General features: G+C 45.5%; 1 protein-coding gene across 2 annotated transcripts in view; it reads left to right on the top strand.

Annotated features, from left to right (window-relative positions):
* Positions 1-23,220, top strand: part of LOC126531200 (membrane metallo-endopeptidase-like 1) — a 232,426-nt gene that overhangs the window by 60,900 nt on the left and 148,306 nt on the right. For both annotated transcript variants that reach the window (XM_072285753.1, XM_072285752.1), the window contains exons 10-11: positions 7,374-7,409; positions 15,005-15,043. In XM_072285753.1, the coding sequence (XP_072141854.1) occupies positions 7,374-7,409; positions 15,005-15,043 (75 nt within the window). The remainder of the gene's footprint in view (positions 1-7,373; positions 7,410-15,004; positions 15,044-23,220) is intronic.

The raw sequence follows: 23,220 nt of genomic DNA, 5'->3' as shown, positions 1-23,220 counted from the left end.
AACCTTCTTCAACTGGGCGGCGATGTGTCCACTCATGACGGAGTAATCGGCCCCTGTGTCGACTAAGGCGGTGACTGCGTGGCCGTCGAGAAGCAAGTCGAGGTCGGGGGTTCTTTGTCTTGCTTTACAGTTAGGTCTTGGCGTCGGATCGTGGCTGTGTCGCGTTGACCTGTGGCTGGTACGGGACCTCGTCAGGTCGTCTCTCGTCGTCGTGTTCTTTGCTTCCACACTTCGTGGAAACGGCGGCGTGTCGTTATGTCGTCGAGGTAGTTTCTTTGGCGTCTTCATCGGCGGCGGAGGATCTTCGTCAGTTCGACGAACAGCAACCGCACCTCCATCGGTTGCTACTTTTAGTTTTCCGGATATGGGCTCGCTGACCGGCCCCGGGCTGGGCCAGTGTATGGACGGTGCTGCGGCGACAGGTAGCCGCCTGCTGATGGCGAACGGGACGGTCGTCGAGGGCTCCACTGAGTAGCGGCGAGGTAGTCGGCGATGTCACGAAGGCGTCCACCTTCCCTCGGACGCTGTGCGTTGACGGCGAAGCCTCGCAATCCCAGGTCGCGGTATGGTCATCGGCAGTACACATGGCCGGCTGCGCTGCAGAGGTAGCAGAGCGGGTGGTGGTCGGGGGCGCGCCAAATGTCCGTCTTCCTCGCGTAGGTGCGCTGTGCGACGGGTGCCTGTGCTGGCGGCGGTGGTGGCGGACTACGTAATTGCGGCGTTACAGGGCCCTGGCGCGGTCGCGGAGGGGGACCTTGATGGCGTGCGATGGCGGCGTAGGTCATCGCTTCTGGCTGGGGATGCGGTAATTGAGGTTGCACCTGAGAAACTCCCAGCGATCGCTGAACCTCATCTTTCACGATGTCAGCAATTGAAGCTGCTTGAGGCTGCGACGAAGGCAAGGCATTGCACAGTTCTTCGCGCACAATGGCCCTGATGGTCTCTTGGAGATCAACGGAGCCCAGCGCTTGGATGGCGTACTGAGGTGCGCCATCCATCCGCACTTGGCGGTTATATTGCCTAGTGCGCATTTCTAAAATTTTCTCAATCGTCGTAGCCTCTGTCAGGAACTCAGCTATGGTCTTCGGTGGGTTTCGGATTAGTCCGGCGAAAAGATCTTGCTTTACGCCTTGCATCAAGAAACGTACTTTTTTCTCTTCGGACATTTCCGGGTCGGCGTGCCGGAAAAGACGGGTCACCTCTTCTGTGAAGTTGGCGATGGTGTCATTGGGTAGTTGGCATCGGGTTTCCAGCAGAACTTCGGCCCTTTCTTTTCGGACAACGCTCGTGAACGTCCTCAGGAAGTTACTGCGGAACAGGTCCCATGTTGCAAGGGTGGACTCCCGGTTCTTGAACCAAGTCCTCGCGGCATCTTCCAAGGAGTACACATGTCGTAGCTTATTCTCAGATGTCCAGTTGTTAAAGGTCGAGATCACTTCGAAGGTTTCAAGCCAGGTTTTCGGATCCTCCGACGTAGCTCTACGGAAGGTAGGGGGAACTCTGGGTTGTTGAAGTACGACGGATGACACTGAGGCTGCCATTGTGGTTGTCTTGGCCACAATCTTTTTGGTCTTCTCAGGTAGAAGTCCGTGCTCCGGGGGCAGCTGTTGTAGACGACGGCTTCCTCGATGGTCCGAGACTACGTTGGTGCTCTCTTTGCGGTCCGGGCTTGGATCACGGCTTGTCGGGGGCATCCGGTACATGGACGAGAAGCTCCTCCACCAGATGTCACGTAGTAGTGACGTTAAAGAACACAGTAGCAATACTGTGAAAGACAAAACTAGCTTTTATTATCCGAACCTGTGCCCACAAAGGCAGGCTACACTTAAAGCACAACGATAGCGGCGAACACAGTCGGCGATTGTCGAAAATCTGATCAGTGGGTCAAGCGCATCGGCTTGTATAGATCAGTCGTCGTATGTTCCAGAGTAACCGCTGGGACCTGCGTGTCTTCCACAAAGTTCTACACTCTTCGCGTCGCGCATACATGCAATCAGCTTACACAAGTTGTGGTGAAAGACAGCGGATGGAACCATCGATAACATTCCAGAAACTTCATTTACATGCAGGCGCATCCTGCGCTGTACGATAACATTTGTTAGGTGGTGAGAAGGTATCGCCCGATAATGATAAAGAAGTACACGTGTCAATATGAACAAGAAGCATGAATGAATCTAGTCATGATTTTGAACGGATTCAAGAGTGTTTAAGAGACTTACTTCGTGTTGGTTCCAGATGGGCGATGAGCAGACTAACTTAGACTTGACTAATGATATTAAGCCAGTAGTTGCACATCTTTCGGATTGGTTTTTCATGGCGTTTTTCAACCGACAGTTTTTATGTTATGACGTGACATTAGCAACGCGCGCGCTACGTGCATGCTAGGCTACATCGTTATTGCATAATGGGAATAAAGAAGACCCTGGGCAAAGCATTCAGGTATAGCTGATGGTACTGATAGCGCGCAACGTAAGTGTTTGCTTGTGAATACTATTTGTGAACGCTCATATATAACTCTTACATTACGCTGGATTTACCTCTAAGCGCTTCCTTGCCCCGCGGCCTACGTGGTCGATTTGCGTTACTGACTATTCATCAGAGCGATCCAAGCTTTCTCTTGGTCGTGAAAACTGAGAAAACACTGATGCATACTGCAGCATTTCCTCCTCTTTGTAAACGCCATTGTTATAAGGAAGTATGAGAAGCATGACCCTCGAGGTTTAAGCCTACGTCACTCAGCTGCTGCTTTTTCTTGGTGCTTAAAGGTTCGTAAATGATTTCCCCGGAAATAAACATTCATGTAGGTTGCCGGCGAACAGTAATTTTATTTTATCGCCGACTCTCTTTAGCGGTGTTTCCTCCAGATATGCAGCGACTCGCTTACCTATTCACGTACTTGTTTACAAAAAGAAAGTAAACGTAGCAGTAGAACAGCGCTAAACCACAAGACGAGGACAGGGACACAAACATAAGCGCTGATTAACAACTAAGTGTCTTGATTCTTTCAGTCAGCATATATATACTCCGCCACTATCTCAAAGCACAGAATCATGCAGCATACATGAGTCTGTGCTTTGATATAGCGGCGGAGTATATATATGCTGACTGAAAGAATAAAGACACTTGGTTGTTAGTCAACGCTCGTGTCTGTGTCCCTCTCCTCGTCCTGTTGTTTAGCACTGTTGTACTGCTCGTAATCATGAGCCAGCCAGCCAGCCGAAGTGCGTACTATTCTACACGTAGCAATTTCTTGCGACTAGGCAAGTACCGACTAAATATTTCTCTATATCGAAATACATGTCATGTTTTATACAACGTCTATAATAGCACAAAAGGCAAAAAAGAAAGAAACAACATGAGTAGCACTAATGGTACCCAGTAAAGCCAAGAAAATGAACAAGGCCCCTGATTCTAGAACCGTTATCATCACGAAGTTTGGGATCCACTGTTAAGTCAACTTCCAGGGCTAATGACACTGCGAACGATCTCACGTTAATAATGACTTAGGCCCGCAGATCAATTGCACTCACAGAGTGAGCCTCCACTGCGAAACGGCGAACACCGTTGAACGCGAGTAGCGTCGTTTCGCCGCATCTAACATACATAAGAATGACTTTTTTGTTTCGTGCAAGAGAAGTTTTCTTTAATAATCAATAATTGACAATCTGCAATGCTCATCACACGAACTACGTTATGTTGCGGAGTTATGTAATACCCAACCATCAAGAAAATCCGCCAAATAATCTAGAGACTTTCCAACGAACAACTTGAAGTAGAGACAGATGATGTTTCCTTAGGTGCTGAGGCACGAAGTTGGTATTCTGTGGGAAATAGAAATTCGATTGTCTTAAATTGAAACTTTTCATTAAGAATGACTTAGTGACACCTCATACGTAGTACCTGCCCTTGTGCTTAACAGCTGAAGGCAGGTGGGCGCAACCTTCAAGGTTCAGTCTAACTGAAATCCAACAAGAAAACAACCTCTGGGCGGTGAAATCTTGTTGCCTCAACAAGACCTGCTGACAGCATGCCGTAAACACTGCAAGAAATTTACTTTGAGAGCCACTTCTGTAACATTATATTCAGTCAAATCGCTTTAAAGGTGATCCACTACAGGCCTTGACTAACCTGTGACCCACAGCCGATTTGTGCTTCTGTACCTTGCAGGATCTCAAGCCCCATAGTACGGTGATGTTACCTCATTTGAATCATACAGTCCCGTTGACTATGTGCAAAAACGCTACGTCCTAAAGCACTGAGTACATGCGTCTTTTGTGCAATGTTTTACATGGTGGATTGTGTCCTCTCCAGTATAAAAAGGTCTGTTCCTGCAAGCCTGAAAAGGAGTCTGTAAAACCTCACTTTACGACTAACAGGCTTTCTTACATAGCGATGCTCAGCTTTATACCAGCAACCTCGATCGATGTGTTTGGAGACTCGCAGGTTTTACTTTCTGACGCTTTTTAACCTTATGAAAGCCAAGCACTGGTTTGCCATAATCGATACCGAAAGCAACAAGGAGAAAAGCACGCATATTTATCCACGTGCTACGTGCTGATACAGGGGTGCTATAAGAATTGCATAAAGCCGATAACCCTTTGCTGCAGTGAGGCGACGCTGGTTTTCGGACGCCATTCCGCGGAATAGACACGGGCATGGTCTAGTAGGCGGCTACGTAACCCTAACACGAGCTTGTATGGTTTGCACAGTTTCTGAAGCATTCCTCCACTCTTGTTCGACATGCCCTCTCAGCGTCACCATGCAAGCAGCGTGCCGATGTGGGCAGTTCCGGCCGTATGCTATAACTATTGTATATTTGCGCAACATTCAATGTGATGTTAAATTAAATTATGGGGTTTTACGTGCCAAAACCACAGTCTGATTATGTGGCACGCCGTAGTGGAGGACTCCGGAAATTTTGACCACCTGAGGTTCTTTAACGTGCGCCTAAATCTGAGTACACGGGTGTTTTCGCATTTCGCCCCCATCGAAATGCGGCCGCCATCGCCGGGATTCGATCCCGCGACCTCGTGCTCAGCAGCCCAATATTATAGCCACTGAGCAACCACAGCGGGTAATGTGATGTTTAATTCATCCACTTCATCAGTGAATTGAGCCACTACGTGGCTATGCCGACCGCTTGCCCGTATTTTACGCTAATCTTAAACATATGTGCACCTTAAAGAATGTTTACAGCGCACACATAGCTGGTAAATCATTATTTACGCTTACGTGCGAGAGCCCTTTCTCAGTGAGCTGTGTCACTTGCTAAAGCAATGTAGACGACAGCAGTGACGTTTGTAGAGCCAAGGGTAACAAGGGTTCTTCTTATAAGCTGATGGAATCATGTGACCGTATACTCTAGCGCTTGCGACGACACTTCAACTATGATAGATGGCCACGCTTGATGGCTACACCAGTACACAAGTAAGAATGTCGCGGAATCTCACGTTTGGTTCGCTCCCCTCTTTTCGTGTAGCTTGAAATGATGTAATTGGTAATGACGCAAGACTGGGCGAAAGTGCAGGCTGCTGTTCTTAAGGCTTCTCACCGTCGCCGCTTTCGCTTTGTATTAGTTAACGATTTCTTCGGGGCGCAAGAGCATGTCGGCATATTCAATTTATCGCATTCCCGAGAACGCACTTTGTATTCCCAGGATGATGTTATCCAACAAACATACTTTGCACTTGTTCACTGAGGCTTCTACGTACAAAGCAATCACATTGAGGCCGGTAGTGGAGCGCGTACGGGCCAGCAGCTACCCACAAGCTGTGATGTGCAGAACACTATGAGGATAATAGGTAACAGGTGTTCCGGGAGGTTTGGAAAACTGTAATGATTCCAGAACTTACACTTGAGAACGCGGTTTTCTGTTTCAAGACAGAGGTACAATGAAGACTTCACAGCAACCAAAGGTCATTGGGGCGGCTCGCATTGGGTACTCAGGGGTAGACTACAAATGAAGCCCTGCCGGATGATGTGGGCTGCGCAAGTTTTGAAGTGAGGGAAGCTTGGAGTAAAATTAATTTCGAAGAACTACTGAGGATTCCGAAGTAGAATAAACGGGCTGCGAATATATTCGACTACTCCTACAGGAAGAATGTCGACTTACAGTGGAGGAAACAAACTAGAAATCTTACAATCAAGTACGCGGCAGGTATAGTAAGCGACATGGCAATAAAGAGTATAAAAAGAGTATGCTTAAACAAGTAAACAAGCCCTCTAAGTCAGAAAGACTGATATTATGGGTGGCGGTCATGAGTAACAGCTAAGGGCTAGAATGAAATCTGGAAAGAAAAAAAAGTATGATTACCCAAAGTGAAGCTCTACACTTTGCTAAATGAGGTCAGGATGCCTTAAAACGCGTAGGCTAAAGCGAGTTACATCAATGAACAAGAAGGATGTGCTTGCTGCGGTAAACCTACGGAAATGATGCAATACGTTTATTAGAATGGGGAGATATTTACCCGGTGGCCGATGTAGGCTCCGCTGGCCTCCTTGAAGCCTTTGTATTAGGAGATAACGGGGGGAAATAAAAATGTCCACAATATAGATCAGTAATAGGCAGTCGGGGTTTTCGTGGCACAGAAGTACAGAGACCACAATCAACGAAGGGGTACTAACCAAAAGTTCCTAATAAGGACTCATAAAGTTGAGTGCTGGGACTTCTGTCCGCAAGATAAATAAATAAATAATATAGGATAGCTAAGAGATTCGGCAAAATAAGAGCGCCTTTGTGGCGCAACCCACCACCCCGTTTTAAAGGGGATGCTCATAGAATTCATCCAGCCATCTATCCATCCATCTAGGCACGTCATGTGCCTACCTGCATGTATCGAAATGTGAAGGTTGTGGGTTCGGTTCCCACCTGCGGCAAGTTGTTTTTTCATCCACTTTCATCTCCACTAATTTATCGTTTCTTCATTCCATTTATTAAGCACAAGTAATTTCCCCTATGTTGTCCTTGGTGTCAGTGTTTGTTGGCTTATCATGATATGACTAATAAAAATCGGGCCCCTCGGTTAACCCCCTTTCTTCTCGTTTACCTGCATGTCTATAATTTACGATATGCACGGCAACGCAACGTGTGCACAGGGTTGCCGACATTATGAAAAATGTTTATAGTTACTTCCCTATATATATCTCTGAAAGCGCCTGCAACGTATTGATTCACACAAATATGTATGTTAGAGTATGCACAAGGTACAACTTCTAAATATTACTCGTTGTAGCTGTTGTATGGGTTAGTTGAAAGCTCTTTCTTTCGCAGTATTCATTTTCGTTACACATAAAACACTGTAATGAAACCAAGTATCCATTTTCGTTAGACATAAAACATTGTTAAGGAACTAAAAATAACGTTTTTTTTTCAGGAATACCAAGCCTTCTTTAAGAATTCCAGCAAATACGTAAGTATATCTTATATATCATTAGTACTTCGCATACCAGAAAAAAATATGCTGCCTCACCACATTGCTTGTTATCTGCAATGCGCATAGACAAACCCGTTCGAACATTGTAATATCCAAGAGACAGAAAATCCTACATAGTTACCCTGAATCATTGTCTATCCAGCACTAAATAATAGGCGGCGGGAACATTTGAAAGTATTTGCCATTTTTTTTCATTTTGATAATATTTGTCGAGAGCTCTTCACAGAACAAAGTTCCTAAATGAACAGTGTTATTGGCATATTTAGAGCTGAAATCAAAGCACAAGAATTCCAGGAACTTTTCTATTTACAAGCCTACAGTAATACAATAAACGAGAAATATAGTTAGGTTGTTCCTCGAGGCAAGCAACATTTTATATATTGCATATTATACAGCATGCAGTGATTAGTGATTGGTTGTTTTGTATATAGCCGATTTCTTTTCCTCGTGAAAGAACACTTTTGGTGTCAAAATGTATAGTCGTAAGTACGGGCTGTGTTGTTTCTTGGCGCCATATTTATGAGTGTACAATGAAATAATATGCTAGCTGGCTGACACAAAACGCAGCATAGGGCCTACCGCTTTCCAAGACCTAATGAAGCCATCAACATAAACAATTCGCGATACAGCTTTCTGTTGCTCGATACGTGCTATATAGAAGTGTTTTTCCGAGCGTAAAAGAAGCCTGCGAATACACGCAGAGTGCCTGGAGCAGCCCATCGAGTGGCCAGTCTGTAGGCGAATCGAGCTGCAATTTTGCATGTTATGATCTCTTTCCTAGCCACTCGAACCGACTATATGTAATTCAAGGAGCCGTTCTCCATGTCATCACGAGGCTTCCCAATCATACAGCTGCAGAGGAAGTGCATGGATATGAAAAGTTGTCCTCATTCCGCGCAACCATTGAAGCATCGAAGGCAACCAACTAGGGATGCCTCAACCATGCCAGACAAGGCAAGCTACGTGGTGAAGGACACATAAACTTTATCATCACTGCCATCAAAAATTCCACTATAGGATCCGATTAGTCAATAACACCATGTCAGTTCCCCGTAACATAGGTGGCAAACATGCGCATCGCAGGGCAGTATTCGCAGAGTGCCATTTCCAGAGACTGGCGGACGCCCTAATGAGCCAAGATGTGTATGTAGACGTGGCTACCAACCCAAGCACCAGTGGAGTAGCAGTCACCTAGAGGGCAGCCAGTTCTTGTGCAACGCATTTCTCATTTACAAGTGCTGGTGCAGGCCTGGCCGACTGAACTTTAACTCGGGGTGATAGCCTGAGCAGAAAACATGGTCTCAGCCTGTACACTAGTAGAACACATAAGTGTACACATTGGTATGAAATCTGAACTGCGCTCCTGTAAGTCTCACTACACGGCATCATGTGCAGTACTTGTCAACCTTGTCAAGGAAGTTGGCGTGTGATGGCCCGAAAGGTTAGTGTAACACTGCATTGGATCACTAGTCAGCCGGGCATGATGGAAAGTGAGCGAGCCCAAGAGGTGACGCGTGCGCTTTTTCCAATCGCTTTTTGTCCCGGGATCCTTCAACATCCTTTAACGCCAACACAAGCGGCAGGATAAATGGACCGCCGTGTGACCTTAACAAACCTTTTGGAGCAACAGCCAACCGACGCAAGAGGGAACTCAGTTTGATCATTTCCCAAGACCCACTTCGACGAAGGCGCGCCCCGCGGCCAATGCGTCAGTAGAATCCCGTTTTTTCCCTACTTTCTTCCATTCTTTGACAATGTCACTGCCGGATCCTGGGATTCAACGCTTCACTAATAGCGCCAGCAGGAGCGGCAGCACCATTGCCAATGCCACTCGGAAGGGGCTGATGTCGTACTTTTGAGAAAGCGCGCTTCCCGCAGCTACCGTCAAACTTTATTGCTTCAATATATCTGTATATAATTAGTGAGGATGCTGTGTAGTATACTAAGCATCTATTATAGAACTCCGGACCCGGACATTACGGCTCGCTTTGTCCAACGACACGACCACACCACCAGCTCCGCTTACGTCACCGCTCATCGCTTGCTTTGAATTGCCACGCCAGCAAGACCTCATGATTTTCAGTGGCACTGATAACAGTTGCGTTGAGGTTTCGCTTTCGTCATAAGAGAAGGTAAGCGCTCCCAACTAATGGACATATGCTACTGAACTCCTCAATGCTATTGTTACTGTTCTGAGGTGGTAAACATTTGGTTGATAAACCACAAGAAAGACTTTTGAACCTGTTTCACTTTCAAGACCTCCTTCACTGAAGTGTTGGAGAGCCCTGTGACTGTGCTGTTTGTGCCACGTAGGCCTGTGACGTTTTTCAAATGCTGTTTGATCCATTTATATGGGAGTTATAACAAGCTGCGCAAAACAGCGTGGCTTAACTCGTGGAATTGTCTCGAACGACGAATACTTCGATGGCCTTTGTCCTCTCTGACCAATCAGCATTTCTCACACATATCAAGGAATCTGTACAGGACAAAGTGCAGAAGGAAGTACTGGAGGAAGTTTCATAGAGTATGAAAAGGCTTTTGATTCAGTATATATACCAGCAATCATAAAGGCACTGCGTAATCAAGGGAATACAGGAGGCATACGTGAATATCATTAAAACTACCTACAAAGATCCCACAGCTAACTTGATTCTCCACAAGAAAAATACGAAGTTACCTGTCAAGAAAGGGGTCAGAAGAGGAGACACAATCTCTCCAATGCAATTCACTACACTGCAGTAAGAAAATATCCCGCATCTCGCCAACGGGCACCCTGTTGACTAAATTCCCTCTTACTGTAATGCAGTTTGCGTGATGAAGACTAATCAAGCTATAACAAGGAACGAACCACGGCAAAAAGTAGGCGGAACGAAGAACATTCAAAGGTAGCTCCGATTCCTCATGTACATGGTATTTCCGACAGATTAAAAGCTAGCAAGAAACTACGGAGTGAAGGTGGGTTTTTTAACCAAGGAGTGTACGTTCCAGGATGAAACAACAGTTTTACGGCAAGGATGATGTTAAGAATGAGTGCGCTGTAAGCTGCAGGCATCAGTTTGTTGAATGTATAAAGAATATTGTATATACAATCCCTACGTCGTCCGGACACGTGTACGTTGGATAAACCAGCAGATGCGTTAACATAAGATTTGGTTAGGTTAAAAGGACGCCCTAGCACATATTTGGTCATGCATTCTAACGCGTGTAAGCGCACACGCTCCTTTGACAACACAGCCATCTATTCAATCGCTCTATTAAAATCTCGAGGGAAATTGTGGAAGCGTTTCACAATTGATGGCACAACAAATATTGTGTTAGTCACCCATCCATTGCTATTCTAGTTAAAGAGATGTTGCGGCTTTCCTTGTATCTATAAAATTCGAGACAATACAGGTTTTCACTATAGTGCCCTAGAGGTAAGCCTGAGATGTTCTGGGCAGATCTGTACGCTATTTGCAGATCTGTTTCCGGGAAACAAAACCAGTTGCTGGAAGCGCCAGCCCTTGTGTATTTTTCTTTGTCCCCTTTCGTTTAGCGCAAAGGTTCACTATAAATCAATTCCAACCAGGCCGGCCAGCAGTTATGCTTCGGAATATGGAGTGGCTTATACCAGCCGCGCGCATTAACTAAGATGGAAACCCACTACGATTTCAATGAAAAAGAACGCCTAGGCATTTTCTCGGCCCTTACCAAGTTCCGTCTCTACTCGTACGACTGAAATTTCGACGTTGTCACAGATCACCACCCTCTTCGTTGGCTCTCGACTTTGAAAGAAGTCATCATGGCGCCTTACTCGCTGGTCACTTCGCCTTAAAGAGTTTGACATCAACATTCCCTGCTGTTTTAGCTAAAAATATGCGGACGCCGATGCTCTCTCACTCCTCCCTGCCCGCAGACGCTACTTGCATTTCACCCCTTGTGTAATTTCTCTCGCCTCGCGACATCTACAACATAACTTGACAGCAGTGTCAGGCCCGCTAGATAGCTGCCTTCCTCCATCTCGTTTACGGCACGCCTAGACCTTCCGACCTCCTGCACACTCAACCGTTGAACTAGCCAATCTGCTATTTGCGACCAACTTCTGTATGTGTGCAACTACGCCTCTCATGGCCAGAAATAGATTCTGGATATATCATGCAACCTGCCTTCCAAAATCGGCGCGTCTTTCCACGTCTTCCCTCAGTGCTCACAGGCCGGAGTCTTAGAAACGTATGAAAGCCCTCGGCCGTGCTACAATTGGAGCGGAACGTTCACGTTCATTGGCAAGTTAATTCCCTCGTGTGCGGACTGCCAACGCCTGAAATACCCACCTTATCGTCCATTAAGTCCCTTGGAACCTCTTCCATATCCCGCCCAACTCTGGTACATCGTGAGCACTGACCTCTTTGGGTCCCGTCTCCTATTAGCTGCGAGTAACCGCAGGACCATCGTCGCCATCTATTTTCTTACGCCGTACACCGTAACCGCAGTTATCCCTACCGCAACGGCACGCATTATCGCCTCTCACTTGTTACATTGTATTATTCTCCATCATTGTCCTCCTCGTTTTTCCCTCGGCGACAGAGGGGGGGATCCTTTTGTGTCACGCTGTGGAAGCCCTCCTTGCTCAGTGCCAATTTATTCGCCGCACCACTTCGACATTCCACCCTCATACCAAAAGGCTTACCAAGTGTTTGATTTGTACTCTGGGCTATATGCTTGCCATGTATATTTTTACATGCGATTCCCACATTCCCAAGAAAGTGCTCAGCAGGACAACCAAGAGGATAATGGAAAGAGCTCGTTCGTGTTTTGTGGTTGAGACGGTCACGTATGATGTCACGAGCCGTTTGAGCACGAGCAATGGTGTCGCGAGCATATTCTATAGCTGCGTGCGGAGCTGGTGGAAGTAGTGTCTCAAGGAGCAGCGTGGGGTTGCTGCGAGACAACAGGTAAAAGAGAGGAAAGCCGGCAGTGTCGTGGCAGGAGGAGTTCTTTGCGAATGTTCCATTGGCAGGCTCTTGTCGCAATCACGGTGATTTTCTGAAACGTACATGACTATGATTTTGATGAGCGTGCTGGTTGATGCATTCTGCAAGTCCATTAATCGGCGTGTGGTAGGCGGTGGTTAACTTGAGATGTGTGGAACAAAAGCGAAGAATATCTTCGACAGTGTGCGAAAGACCGACCCCGATCAGTGAGCAGCTGCCGTGGAATGTGTTGGTGGAGGATGACGTCGCGAAACAGGAAGTCAGCACCGTTCGTGGCGCAATTGGTCGGCAGTACCCGTATGATAGCGTATCGCATCGCGTAGTCAGTAGCTGCGGCGATCCACTTGTTCCCCGAAAGAGAAGTCGGAAATGGCCTAACGAGATTAAGGTCGAAGCGGTAGAACGGACTAGTTGGAATGTTTATAGGCTGAAGTGGGCCGGCAAACCGCAAGTACGAACGCTTGCGACGTTGTCAGGGCTCGCAATCAGAAACGTACCGGTGCACACAACGGTAAAGACCGGGCCAAAAGAATTGGCGCCGCACGTGGTCGTATGTACCGGATATTCCAATGCGGCTGGCTGTTGGGACATCGTGGAACTGGCGGAGAAATGTAGAACGGAGGGTCGTAAGTACTACTACGAGCAGAAGCTCAGGACCGTCAGGGTTGGTATTGGGACGGTAGAGAATATTGTCGCGGAGCACGCATAGGTGGAGGGACGGGTCGGAGGGATTAGAGTTTAGGTGATCGGTGGTGGACCACAAGTTTGCATCACTGAGCCGTTCACTGCGTATATTGCTGAAGTCGGAGATGGCGAGGACGCAGAATCTCAATCATGGGTGGTGGATTTGGGAGGGCCCACGGAATGACTTGATAGGCAATCGGCGTCCTGGTGTGAAACGCCGGACTTGTAGAGGGCATCAAAGCTGTGTTCTTGAAACTTTAGCTGCTAGCGACCGAGGCGTACAGTCGGGTCTTAAAGCACGAGAGCCTGCACAGCGCATGGTGGTCCGTGATTACCGAAGAGGTGCGGCCAAACAAGTACGAGTTAAATTTTGCCACAGCCAAAACTAGAGCAAGGTATTTGCGTTCGGGAGGGAAAACTTGCGCTCTGAAGGGGAGAGGAGGTGACTGGCGTAGGCGATGTAGCGGTTTTGGCCTTGATGCTGCTGTGGGAGGATAGCGCCGATGGCGTGTCCGCTAGCGTTCGTTCTCACCTTTGTAGGCACTGTGGGGTCAAAATGCGCCAAGGTGGGAGAAGTAGTAAGCAATCTGTTGAGCGTTTAGAATGCATCGGTTTGTTGAGGACTCCGTGAAAGTGTGCTTTCCTTCTTTAGGAGCTGCGTTATAGTCGGTGAAGTTCCGGACGTCTTTGGCCGATCGCGGCACAAGGTACTCTTTCACGACACGAATTCTTTCGGGATCAGGTTGGACTCCGCGAGAGCTCACATGGGGACGTAGGATCGTAATTTCACTTCGGCCGATGCTGCACTTCGATTAGTTCAACTGAAGGCCAGCACGTCGGAAAACGCCAACGAATGCTGATAACGGAGTGAGGTAGCTCTCAAATGTTGGTGAAAAAACGTTGTCAGACTAAACGCCGCACGCGACAGCCGCGCCACATCAGGGAGGAGCTTTGCGCCGATTCTAACTCTTGCATGAGTAATCATGCGAACGACAATTAAAATTTGGGGTCAGATATCTCGGAGCACAGGCACGCTAGAAGAATTCTTCCAATCGATACTGTGTAGAAACACGACTGCCACTAGCTTTTCAATACTAAGATACCCACTTAAGGCAGTAAAAAGAGTTAATTATTGGATGTTAGTTAATTGGGCTATTGAAAGAGATAATTATCATCTCACTTTGTGTCCCCCTGGCCACATGACTTAGTTGCACAGGTGTTCTTCGCGTGCACCCCAGTGCCTAATTTTAAGAAAACCATAAATCTTAATTTTGAACACCCTGTATAATGAGTAGAGTAGATGCGACTGCACAAGCATCAAGGAAAACACTTAAGAACAGTACCGAAGAAATAAAAATTTGCCCACACATTCGAATTGTCTTTACCTTTTACAGATGCTTTGCCTGATATAGAGAATCATTAAGGATCGTTTCGGTATTAATCATTTAATGAAAGCACAACTACTTAGGAAGCTCACCGCACTTATTACTGACCTCACACTTTCAAAACTTTATTTATAGCCTCTATGTAATTATGATTTACGGTGGAAGCTAAGCTTTTCCTAATATGCTATTATAACGCATCGGCTTCAAATCGAATCGCTTTAGCCTGTGCCAAATGATACGCCGAACATCCCGCTCGCGCAGGCATCATAGCGTAACCCATGAACTTAAAGAGAACTGGATTGAAAGTAACTTTTTTGATAAAGTAGGGCTTATTTTCGCGCAGAAAAGTTATCTCTGTTCCTCTATCTCAAGTACTGGACGAAAGTTTGCCGGAAACTCTCATTTCATTATACAGCGCGTCCATCATATATAATATATAAGGAAGCGCATGGTACTACAGATAATTTTTATTAATGGTGTCCCGCTGATTGATGCTCAATATTTTCATCTATATTTTTTTTCACTGCAATAGAATTTCTGTTACGCTTATGACGGTCTGGAGAGCACTAAGGTAAGTAGGCTAAGTGTTTTTCTGCTTAAAAATTACCATGAGCGAACAATTTACTGTGTTGACATATACCCATTTACCATAATAAGCTGTAGAGCATAAGTTAAGCTGCATGCTTGAGTTAAGCGGAAAGTAGGACTTAGATACCACTGAAGAATATCGTACATCTTTCGAGCTCACTACTCAAAACAGGAAATCGCATTTTCCTTCCTAAATTAAAGAAAACTTGCAGCAATCCGCTTGATGTGCTACACACAAGGATAAAAATGGGAAAACGTCGCGCGCCAAGACTTTCCGAAGACTTCATTATACAAAATAAGGTTTATTTGTATTAAAATATTTGTGTAGCTCTGTATCATGTTTGCCATTACTTCGAATGAAGGTAGAGTGGCTGTTTTTTATTGTACAACTCCGTACAGACTGGTTCCGCAGCCTTTACTATATCATCACAATTGCTGATGATATCACCCTGCTTGTATTTCAGTGCATACACCTCGCATTGTCCTATGCAAAGTTTTCTTCTCACTGATTTCATGCTGTGTTCATTTTTATTACTTCCCCTATCTTTCCCAAGTTATAATTTCAAATATCCCTTGGTTTCCTCATGGTGATTAATTTTGGCAGTTCAGCCTATTCTACCTGATCACTTGAGTTGGATATTTTTATGCTTTGTCGTTTGCCGCGGAGTACAATCAATTTCTCTCTATGCCTTTCATAGATTATGAAAATGTGTTTGATTAAGTAGAGATACCAGCAGTCATAGAGGCATTCCGTAGTAAAGGAATACAGGAGGCACACGTGAATATATTAGAAACTATTTAGAGAGATTCCACAGCTACTTGGGTTCTCCACAAGAAAAATAGAAAGTTACCTAGGAAGAAGTTACCAAGGAAGAAGAAGAAGAAGTGTATCTGTTCGGTCACTGTTTTTATGCGGTCCTTCGAGTTTTCTGGTTTTTGAACGTCTACGGTTACCATTGACGACGATTGATTAGCAAGACGTCGGGCGAAGATTCAACTAGCCAGGCGCCTTACAGGTACGACATTTCTTTTTTGAGGACCTGGCTATTACCCTGCCGCTACGGTGGTCGGATGCCGAGAACATCGTCACGAGCCTTATGCTCGTCCAAACGTAACAAGCCATATGAATGATGCTACGGGCCATAATGAAAAGCCTGGGGCCTTGCAAGCGTCACAAAGCTTCATAAAGCCGGCACGTCTGGTTCTCCACAACTCGGAATCAACTTCAGCGAATTCAGGAATAATGGCTGACGGTGAAGCCGAGAGCAAGAAGCCTCGCCTAGAAGACAGCAAGTCCGATGACACAACATCGAATTATGAGCTAAGTGATGAGGAAGAGATGGGTGACGATGCACCATTTACTTTGGTCACGTACAAGAAAAAGCGAGCCGAAGGCATTCCGGTTGTCTTTTGCCCAACAAGTGAAGGTACTACTTTTTGGCAAGTAAATCCAAACCGAGTGTCTGCCGAAATAGTTTCCGCTGCCAGAGAAAAAGTACAGTCTTTCAGGACGAACAGAGACGGAAGCTTCAGTGTCAGCGTTGCTTCCTTAGCGTCGGCGAAACGCCTTTTGATGCTCTCAAATGTAGGCGGCCTGGAAGTCAAGCCCTTCATCCCCGAGTCATACACGCGAAACGTTGGGAAAGTAAAACATGTGCCTCTGCAGTATACAGACGAACAACTCCTGGACTTCTTGAAAGACGCAGGAGTTATATCGGCACGCAGACAGATAAGATATTCCCGCCAAGAAAATGGAGCAGTACAGTCACGTCCACTTCACACGGTAATTCTGACTTTCAGAGACGACCGCCCTATTCCAGGAAGAATTTACTTGGGTTTCACCAGTCACCCTGTCGAGGAATACCTAGGACCAGCACTTCGCTGTTATAACTGCCAGAGATTTGGGCACATGGCGAAAACCTGCCGCAGCACACGTCGATGCAAAGTCTGCTCAGAAGATCATGACCACAAGGAGTGCAAGTCACTTCTTCAACCTAAATGTGCAAACTGTGCGGGGAACCATGCCGCCTCCTTCTCAGGCTGCCCTCAGAAAAAAGCAGCGACACAAATGCGTCGACATGAACTAATCCATGGAAGACAACCGCGACGCAATGAACCCGCCCCAAACCTTGAGATTGTTCATTCAGTGCCAGATCACCCACCTCAGCGGGCACCGGAACCACCACAGCCAAGAGCATCAACAAGCTATTCCTCCTCTAGAGAACAACCACCAGTGCAATCAAGAGACCAATCAAGAGGATCACAGTCAAGTGCCCAGTCTTATGCATCAGTGCTACGGAAACCCAGACGACAACAGGCAGAAAGTAATACTCAAGAAAACTCCAGTACTCGCACACATTTCTCTCAGCGACCTTACTCATCTACTGCAGAAGTAACACCAGCTAATAGCGACCATACCACAGCATCGGTGACACAACTGATTTTGCCAATGCTTTTCGCAGCTCTTAAGGCAATCCTGTCTGCTCTGCCGGAAGCAAACAACCTACCATAAGTGAAAGCCTTGTTGCCTCTAGAAGCACTATTGTGTCAACAATCCGGGCCGAAACTGCGGCAGGCAGAGCATGAATAACCGCTACAAAAATGTCTCCATATTTCAGTGGAATGCCAACAGTCTTCGAAGGAAGTGTGCTGACTTTCGTAAACTGCTTGTGCAATACAACTTCCCAATAATTTGCATTCAAGAGGCGGGAATCAATGACGACTTTCGCCTCTCAAATTATGTGATATACAAGACTTCTCGTCAAGGTGCTGTTAGCAGAGTGCTCCTGTGCGTCAGAAAGGACCTACCATCTTATCAAATTCAGTCCAGTGATTCAGACTTCCCGGAATTCATCGCATGTAAAGTATCCTTTGGCAAGCTCTATATAACAGTGATTAATCTATATCTACAACCTTCAAACCGGATTTCAGTAGAAGCGCTAGTGGATATCTTCAAAATAGCTCACTCTAATGTATTTATATGTGGCGACTTCAATGCACACAACACCATCAGGGGCAGTGATCATTGTGATGCATGGGGTAACGTCATTGAGTGCGCCATAGATAAATGCAACTTGACTGTTTTAAACGATGGGTCGCCAACATTCCTTCGTGGATATAATTACTCAAGCTGCATAGATGTTACCCTGTGTTCACATGATCTAGTGAATGGTGTGGGATGGACAACAGATATGGAAACGCGCGGAAGTGATCATTTTCCCATCCTTGTTTACCACCCTAGCATGCTCTGTGATGTCAGGCGTTACAGCAGACTAACCAACTGGCAGGCTTTTCGGTACCGCCTAACGGATCAAATTAATCAACATGCAACAGTGGAAAAATTTACAGAATTTTTGCAAGACAATATGAACATATGCACAAGGAAGGTCCCAATTACAAAATATTATGCTGCAGTTGACGGAGAATATGAACACGTAAGAGCCATCCGACGTCGATCCGAAAGAGCTTACCGACGGAGCGGAAGTTTAGAAGCATGCAGAAACGCTCAGAAAATACACAATGTAATGCGCAGACGAATGGAAAATTTAGGCAAACGGCGCTCGCGCGATTTCTGCGGCACGCTGTCTCCTCACACGGCTGTCCCCCGAATTTTTCTAGTAATTCGTTCTTTAAGCGGACCTGTAACACAGAGCTTCCCATTTCGTGCTCTCGCTGTAGCTCGGGACACGTGTGAAATAATAGTTGCAGATCAATTTTGTTAGCTTATTTCCAGACCTGCTTTTTCATCGCAATGTGCGGAATTCGATATTTCAGTAGTTTTGGCTAAGCGAAAAATTACTGCTTGCTACTGGGCCCAACATCCTCAATTAGATCATACTTTCACATTAAGCGAGCTTCAATGTGCAATTGCATCATGTCGCCAAAAGTCCGCTGCTGGGCCGGACGGCATTACGTACAATATGCTAAGAAACCTCGGACCGACAGGTACAAATGCTCTCTTAGACATCTATAATAACTTATGGATAGAGGAAACTGTACCTGACTCTTGGAAAGTCGCTCGAATCATACCAATTTTAAAACCTGGTAAGACGCCCTTGTGCCTTGAATCCTTCCGCCCTGTTAGTTTGACAAGTTGTTTATGCAAAGTAATGGAGAAAATGATTGACGCGCGACTTCAATGGTGGTGTAATGAAACGAATGTGCTGTCCAACTACTTAGTAGGTTTTAGAAAACATAGATGCACAATGGATGCAATATTAGATATAGTAACCTGTGTGGAGCATGAGCGTGCACGTGGGAACATGACTGTAGCAGTATTTCTAGACATCAAGAGGGCATTTGACACTGTTAGTCACGTTCATATTTTGCTAAGCATGTTGGAACTTGGTCTGTCTGGCAGGTCCTTGCGATGGATGTCTGAATTTCTATCAGGTCGCAAAATATTTGTTCAGACGGGTGAAGGAAAGAGTGCTGAACATGTTGTCAAACAGGGAGTACCACAGGAAAGCGTACTCAGCCTCTTCCTTTTTAACTGCGTCATGGCTGATTTAACAAGAAGGCTGCCATCACAGTTAATGTTTTCACTGTATGCAGATGATGTGTGTATTTGGACATCTGGGTCTAATGCTCAACTACTTCAAATGGCATTGCAAGACGGCATAAATATAATCAACAATTTTTTGAGAGAGAGAGGAATGGTACTATCACCCGCAAAGACAGGTGTATTGCCCTTCACTCGAAGGCAGTTAAAAAATTTCACTCTTAGTCTGGAAGGACACCCTCTAATGATTGTCACACAGCATCGATTTCTAGGCATAATACTTGATAGGCAGCTATCCTGGTCACCCCACATAAAAAAACTCGAAAACGAGGTCAATGCCATAGTGACTGTACTTCGCAGACTTGCAGGCACATCATGGGGCGGATCAGTATCGTCCATGCTGACTGTTCACAATGCATTAACACGACAAAAAGTTGCGTATTCCGCGCCCATCTTACACGGAATTTCCCACACGTCAGAAGAGCGACTTCAAAGACTCTTAGCTAGAGGACTACGTCTATGTCTAGGAGTTCCACGAGCGACTTCTAGTTCTCTTGTAATAGCTGAGGCTCGCCAATCACCATTTCCAGTTATACGAACTACAGAAACATGCCGGCATTATTTCCGTCTTCAAACCCAGCATAAAAACCACCCATTGGCTCTAGATATAATGAAACGAGATAGAAGTTATGTTCATGTAGAAATTCAAGAAAATCTTCAAATATTGCCAAGAAATGAATTTTGGAACTCAGACATCGAATATCCTCCATGGCTGCTTACAGTTCCGAAAATCGAATTATCAGTAGATGGGATATTCAGCAAAAGAGACATGTTCATTCGAGCTGCTCAACAACTAGCGCTGTACCAGATATATATGCGGTATTCAGGATACACACACGTCTATACAGATGGCTCCAGTACAGCAACCTCTTCAACTTCATCATTCATTATACCGCACCTCAACAAAAAAGAATCATTTAAGTTATCTCGTGCGACTTCGTCCACAACGGCTGAACTGTTCGCAATCCTATGTGCCATAAAATTTATATTGTCAGTAAGAGATGCGCAAAAGTGGGTAATTTTCAGCGATTCACAGGCGGCTCTAACATCACTCTGCAACACAAAGGGGAAAACATTCAGTGACAGTATAATATATGAAACACTTAAAAACCTCACAAAGGCAAGCGAAGCGAAACATTCAATAGCATTCCAGTGGATACCAGGGCATTGCGACATTCCTGGCAGCACAGCAGCCGATGAAGCAGCACGACAAGCGCACCTCAAAGATGATACGGCTCCGCTCCCAATATCAAAGGATGAATTACGCTGCATTATAAGGACAACGTCTCTCAAAATGTCTAGAAACACTTGGTTTGACCAGAATTCTAAGAGCTCGGACTTATATCATATTGATCCATTTATTGAATTCAAATTTTCATTGTCATTAGATAGAACTATGGAAACCCTTATTCATCGTTTAAGGCTAGGCACTGCCTACACAAAGCATTTCTTACACAGAATTGGCCGTGCGGAAACCCCCGAATGTGATTGTGGATTTGTAGACGAAGATATATATCACCTCCTTCTAGATTGCCCACATCACGACACACCAAGAAGCCGACTTAAATCAGCGCTAATTAAATTAAACCGCAGACCTTTCAGTTTAAGGAAACTTTTGGGCCCTTGGCCAACAACGGCCTTACAGAAGAGTGCTTTAAAAGCACTAAAGGCTTTTCTTGAAGACAGCGGCATCGCTGGACGTTATTAGTGCTTTCATTGTTCCCTTCATTTCATTGTCACTGTATATATCCATCTGTTTGTGAATTATGTTATGTTGACTGTTCTGTTGTGACTGTATGTGATAATGCATTTACACGATGTATGCACCACCCGCTGACTAGACAATGTGTTATTAGGCGACAATATCTTTTGTACTTTTGAGACTTTCATCTACATAAGTGTGGAGACATTTACATTGTATATTGTATGTACCATGTGTTCCTTACGTCATAGTCTTCTTGGGGAAAGGTTGCGTGATATGTCCTGGTGCTTGTGTGAAAAGACTATTTGATATGTCACCTTGAACACTGTACGATGTATGACAGAACCACCGAAGAGATGAGGAGTAGCCGGCGCCGTAACCTGTGCGCCAACATCTCCTTATATCATATCAATAAAAAAAAAGCGGTCAGGCAAGGAGACACAATCTCTCCAATGCTATTCGCTGCATGGTTAGAAGTATTCAAGCCCTTAGAGTGGGAAGGCTTAGGAGCGAGGATCAAGGGCGAACATCTCACGAACCTTCGGTTTGTGGATGACATTGTCCTGTTCAGCAGTACTGGGGACGAATTACAACGAATAATTGAGGACCACAACAGAGAAAGTGGAAGAGTGGGGTTGTAGATGATTACGCGGAACACCGAGACGATTTTCTGCAGTCTGGCTAAAGAACAATACGAGAACAATAATAATGACATATAAGAACAATAATTCAGGATCGCCAGTCAGCCTCTACAGTATGTACAGAAGTACGTTCATCTAGGTAAATTATTCACAGGGGACCTTGGTCATCAGAAGGAAATTGAAGAAGAATGCCCATAGGTTGGAGTGCCTACGGCAGGCATTGCCAAATTCTGACTGGGAGCATACCTACCACTGTCGTTGAAAAGAAAAGCGTGCAATCATTGCATTCTGCCCAGCTAACGTATGGGGCTGAAACTTGGAGGTTAACATAAAAAATGGATGCTGGTACAACTTTAGGTGACAGGAAGAGAGCGTTGTGGATCAGAGCGCAAAGTGAGATACCAGATATTCTAACTGATATTAAGATATATATAGTGGAGCTGGACAGATCACATAATGCGTAGTGTGGATAACCGGTGGGCAAATTGAATTGCAGAATGGGTGCCAAGCGAAGGGAAGGGCAGTCCAGGACGTCAGGAAACTAGGTGGCGGGATGAAATCAGGAACTTTGCATGTGGAAATTCGAATCAGCTAGCTCAAGACAGGGGGAATCGGAGATCGCAGGGAGAGACGTTCGTCCTTCAGTGGATGTAATATTAGGCTTATGATGACGATCTTGACGATGATTCGCAAATTGCACACATAGATTTGCAGTTGTGTAATGAATCAGGAATGCGTGACGTTGTCAAACAACCTAAAACAGTGTGTAATGTTAAAAGCGATATATTACCTATAAATGAGGACTGTCCCCAAAATTCTGGCGGCACTGTAAAAAACGTCATTTCACAGCTTTATAGATACGTCAGTGTGTTCACCTACAATGTACTCCCTATTAGACAATATATAATGGTTCCTTTTATCTTAATTTGTTGGAATAGCGGTCGTACTGTTCGTGTGTGTGTGAATTTTACTGTCTCGTCCTCTGGGCGCTATTCATTGCTATTCAGATCATGCACCAACAAGCCCAAAAAGTTACGCTGCTAAATTGGAACGCTGAAAAAATAACAATTATAGTGACAAGAGTCGAGAAAGAACTTGGCAAATGGCCAAGCAAAGAATGGAAATAGTGTGGGGTGGAAATGAAGAATGGAAATATAGTGAGCTTCTAAGTGTAATTACGACAAAAATGCGGAAGAGAAGCAACACAGCAAGGACAAAAACCGAAAAGCTGGTGGAACAGGGAGATACGAAAAGCA

Source organism: Dermacentor andersoni, unplaced genomic scaffold, assembly GCF_023375885.2.
Source record: "Dermacentor andersoni unplaced genomic scaffold, qqDerAnde1_hic_scaffold ctg00000041.1, whole genome shotgun sequence".
Taxonomy (NCBI): Eukaryota; Metazoa; Arthropoda; class Arachnida; order Ixodida; family Ixodidae; genus Dermacentor; species Dermacentor andersoni.
The sequence above is the reverse complement of the archived record's forward strand: the minus strand, read 5'-3'. Positions and strand labels throughout refer to the sequence as shown.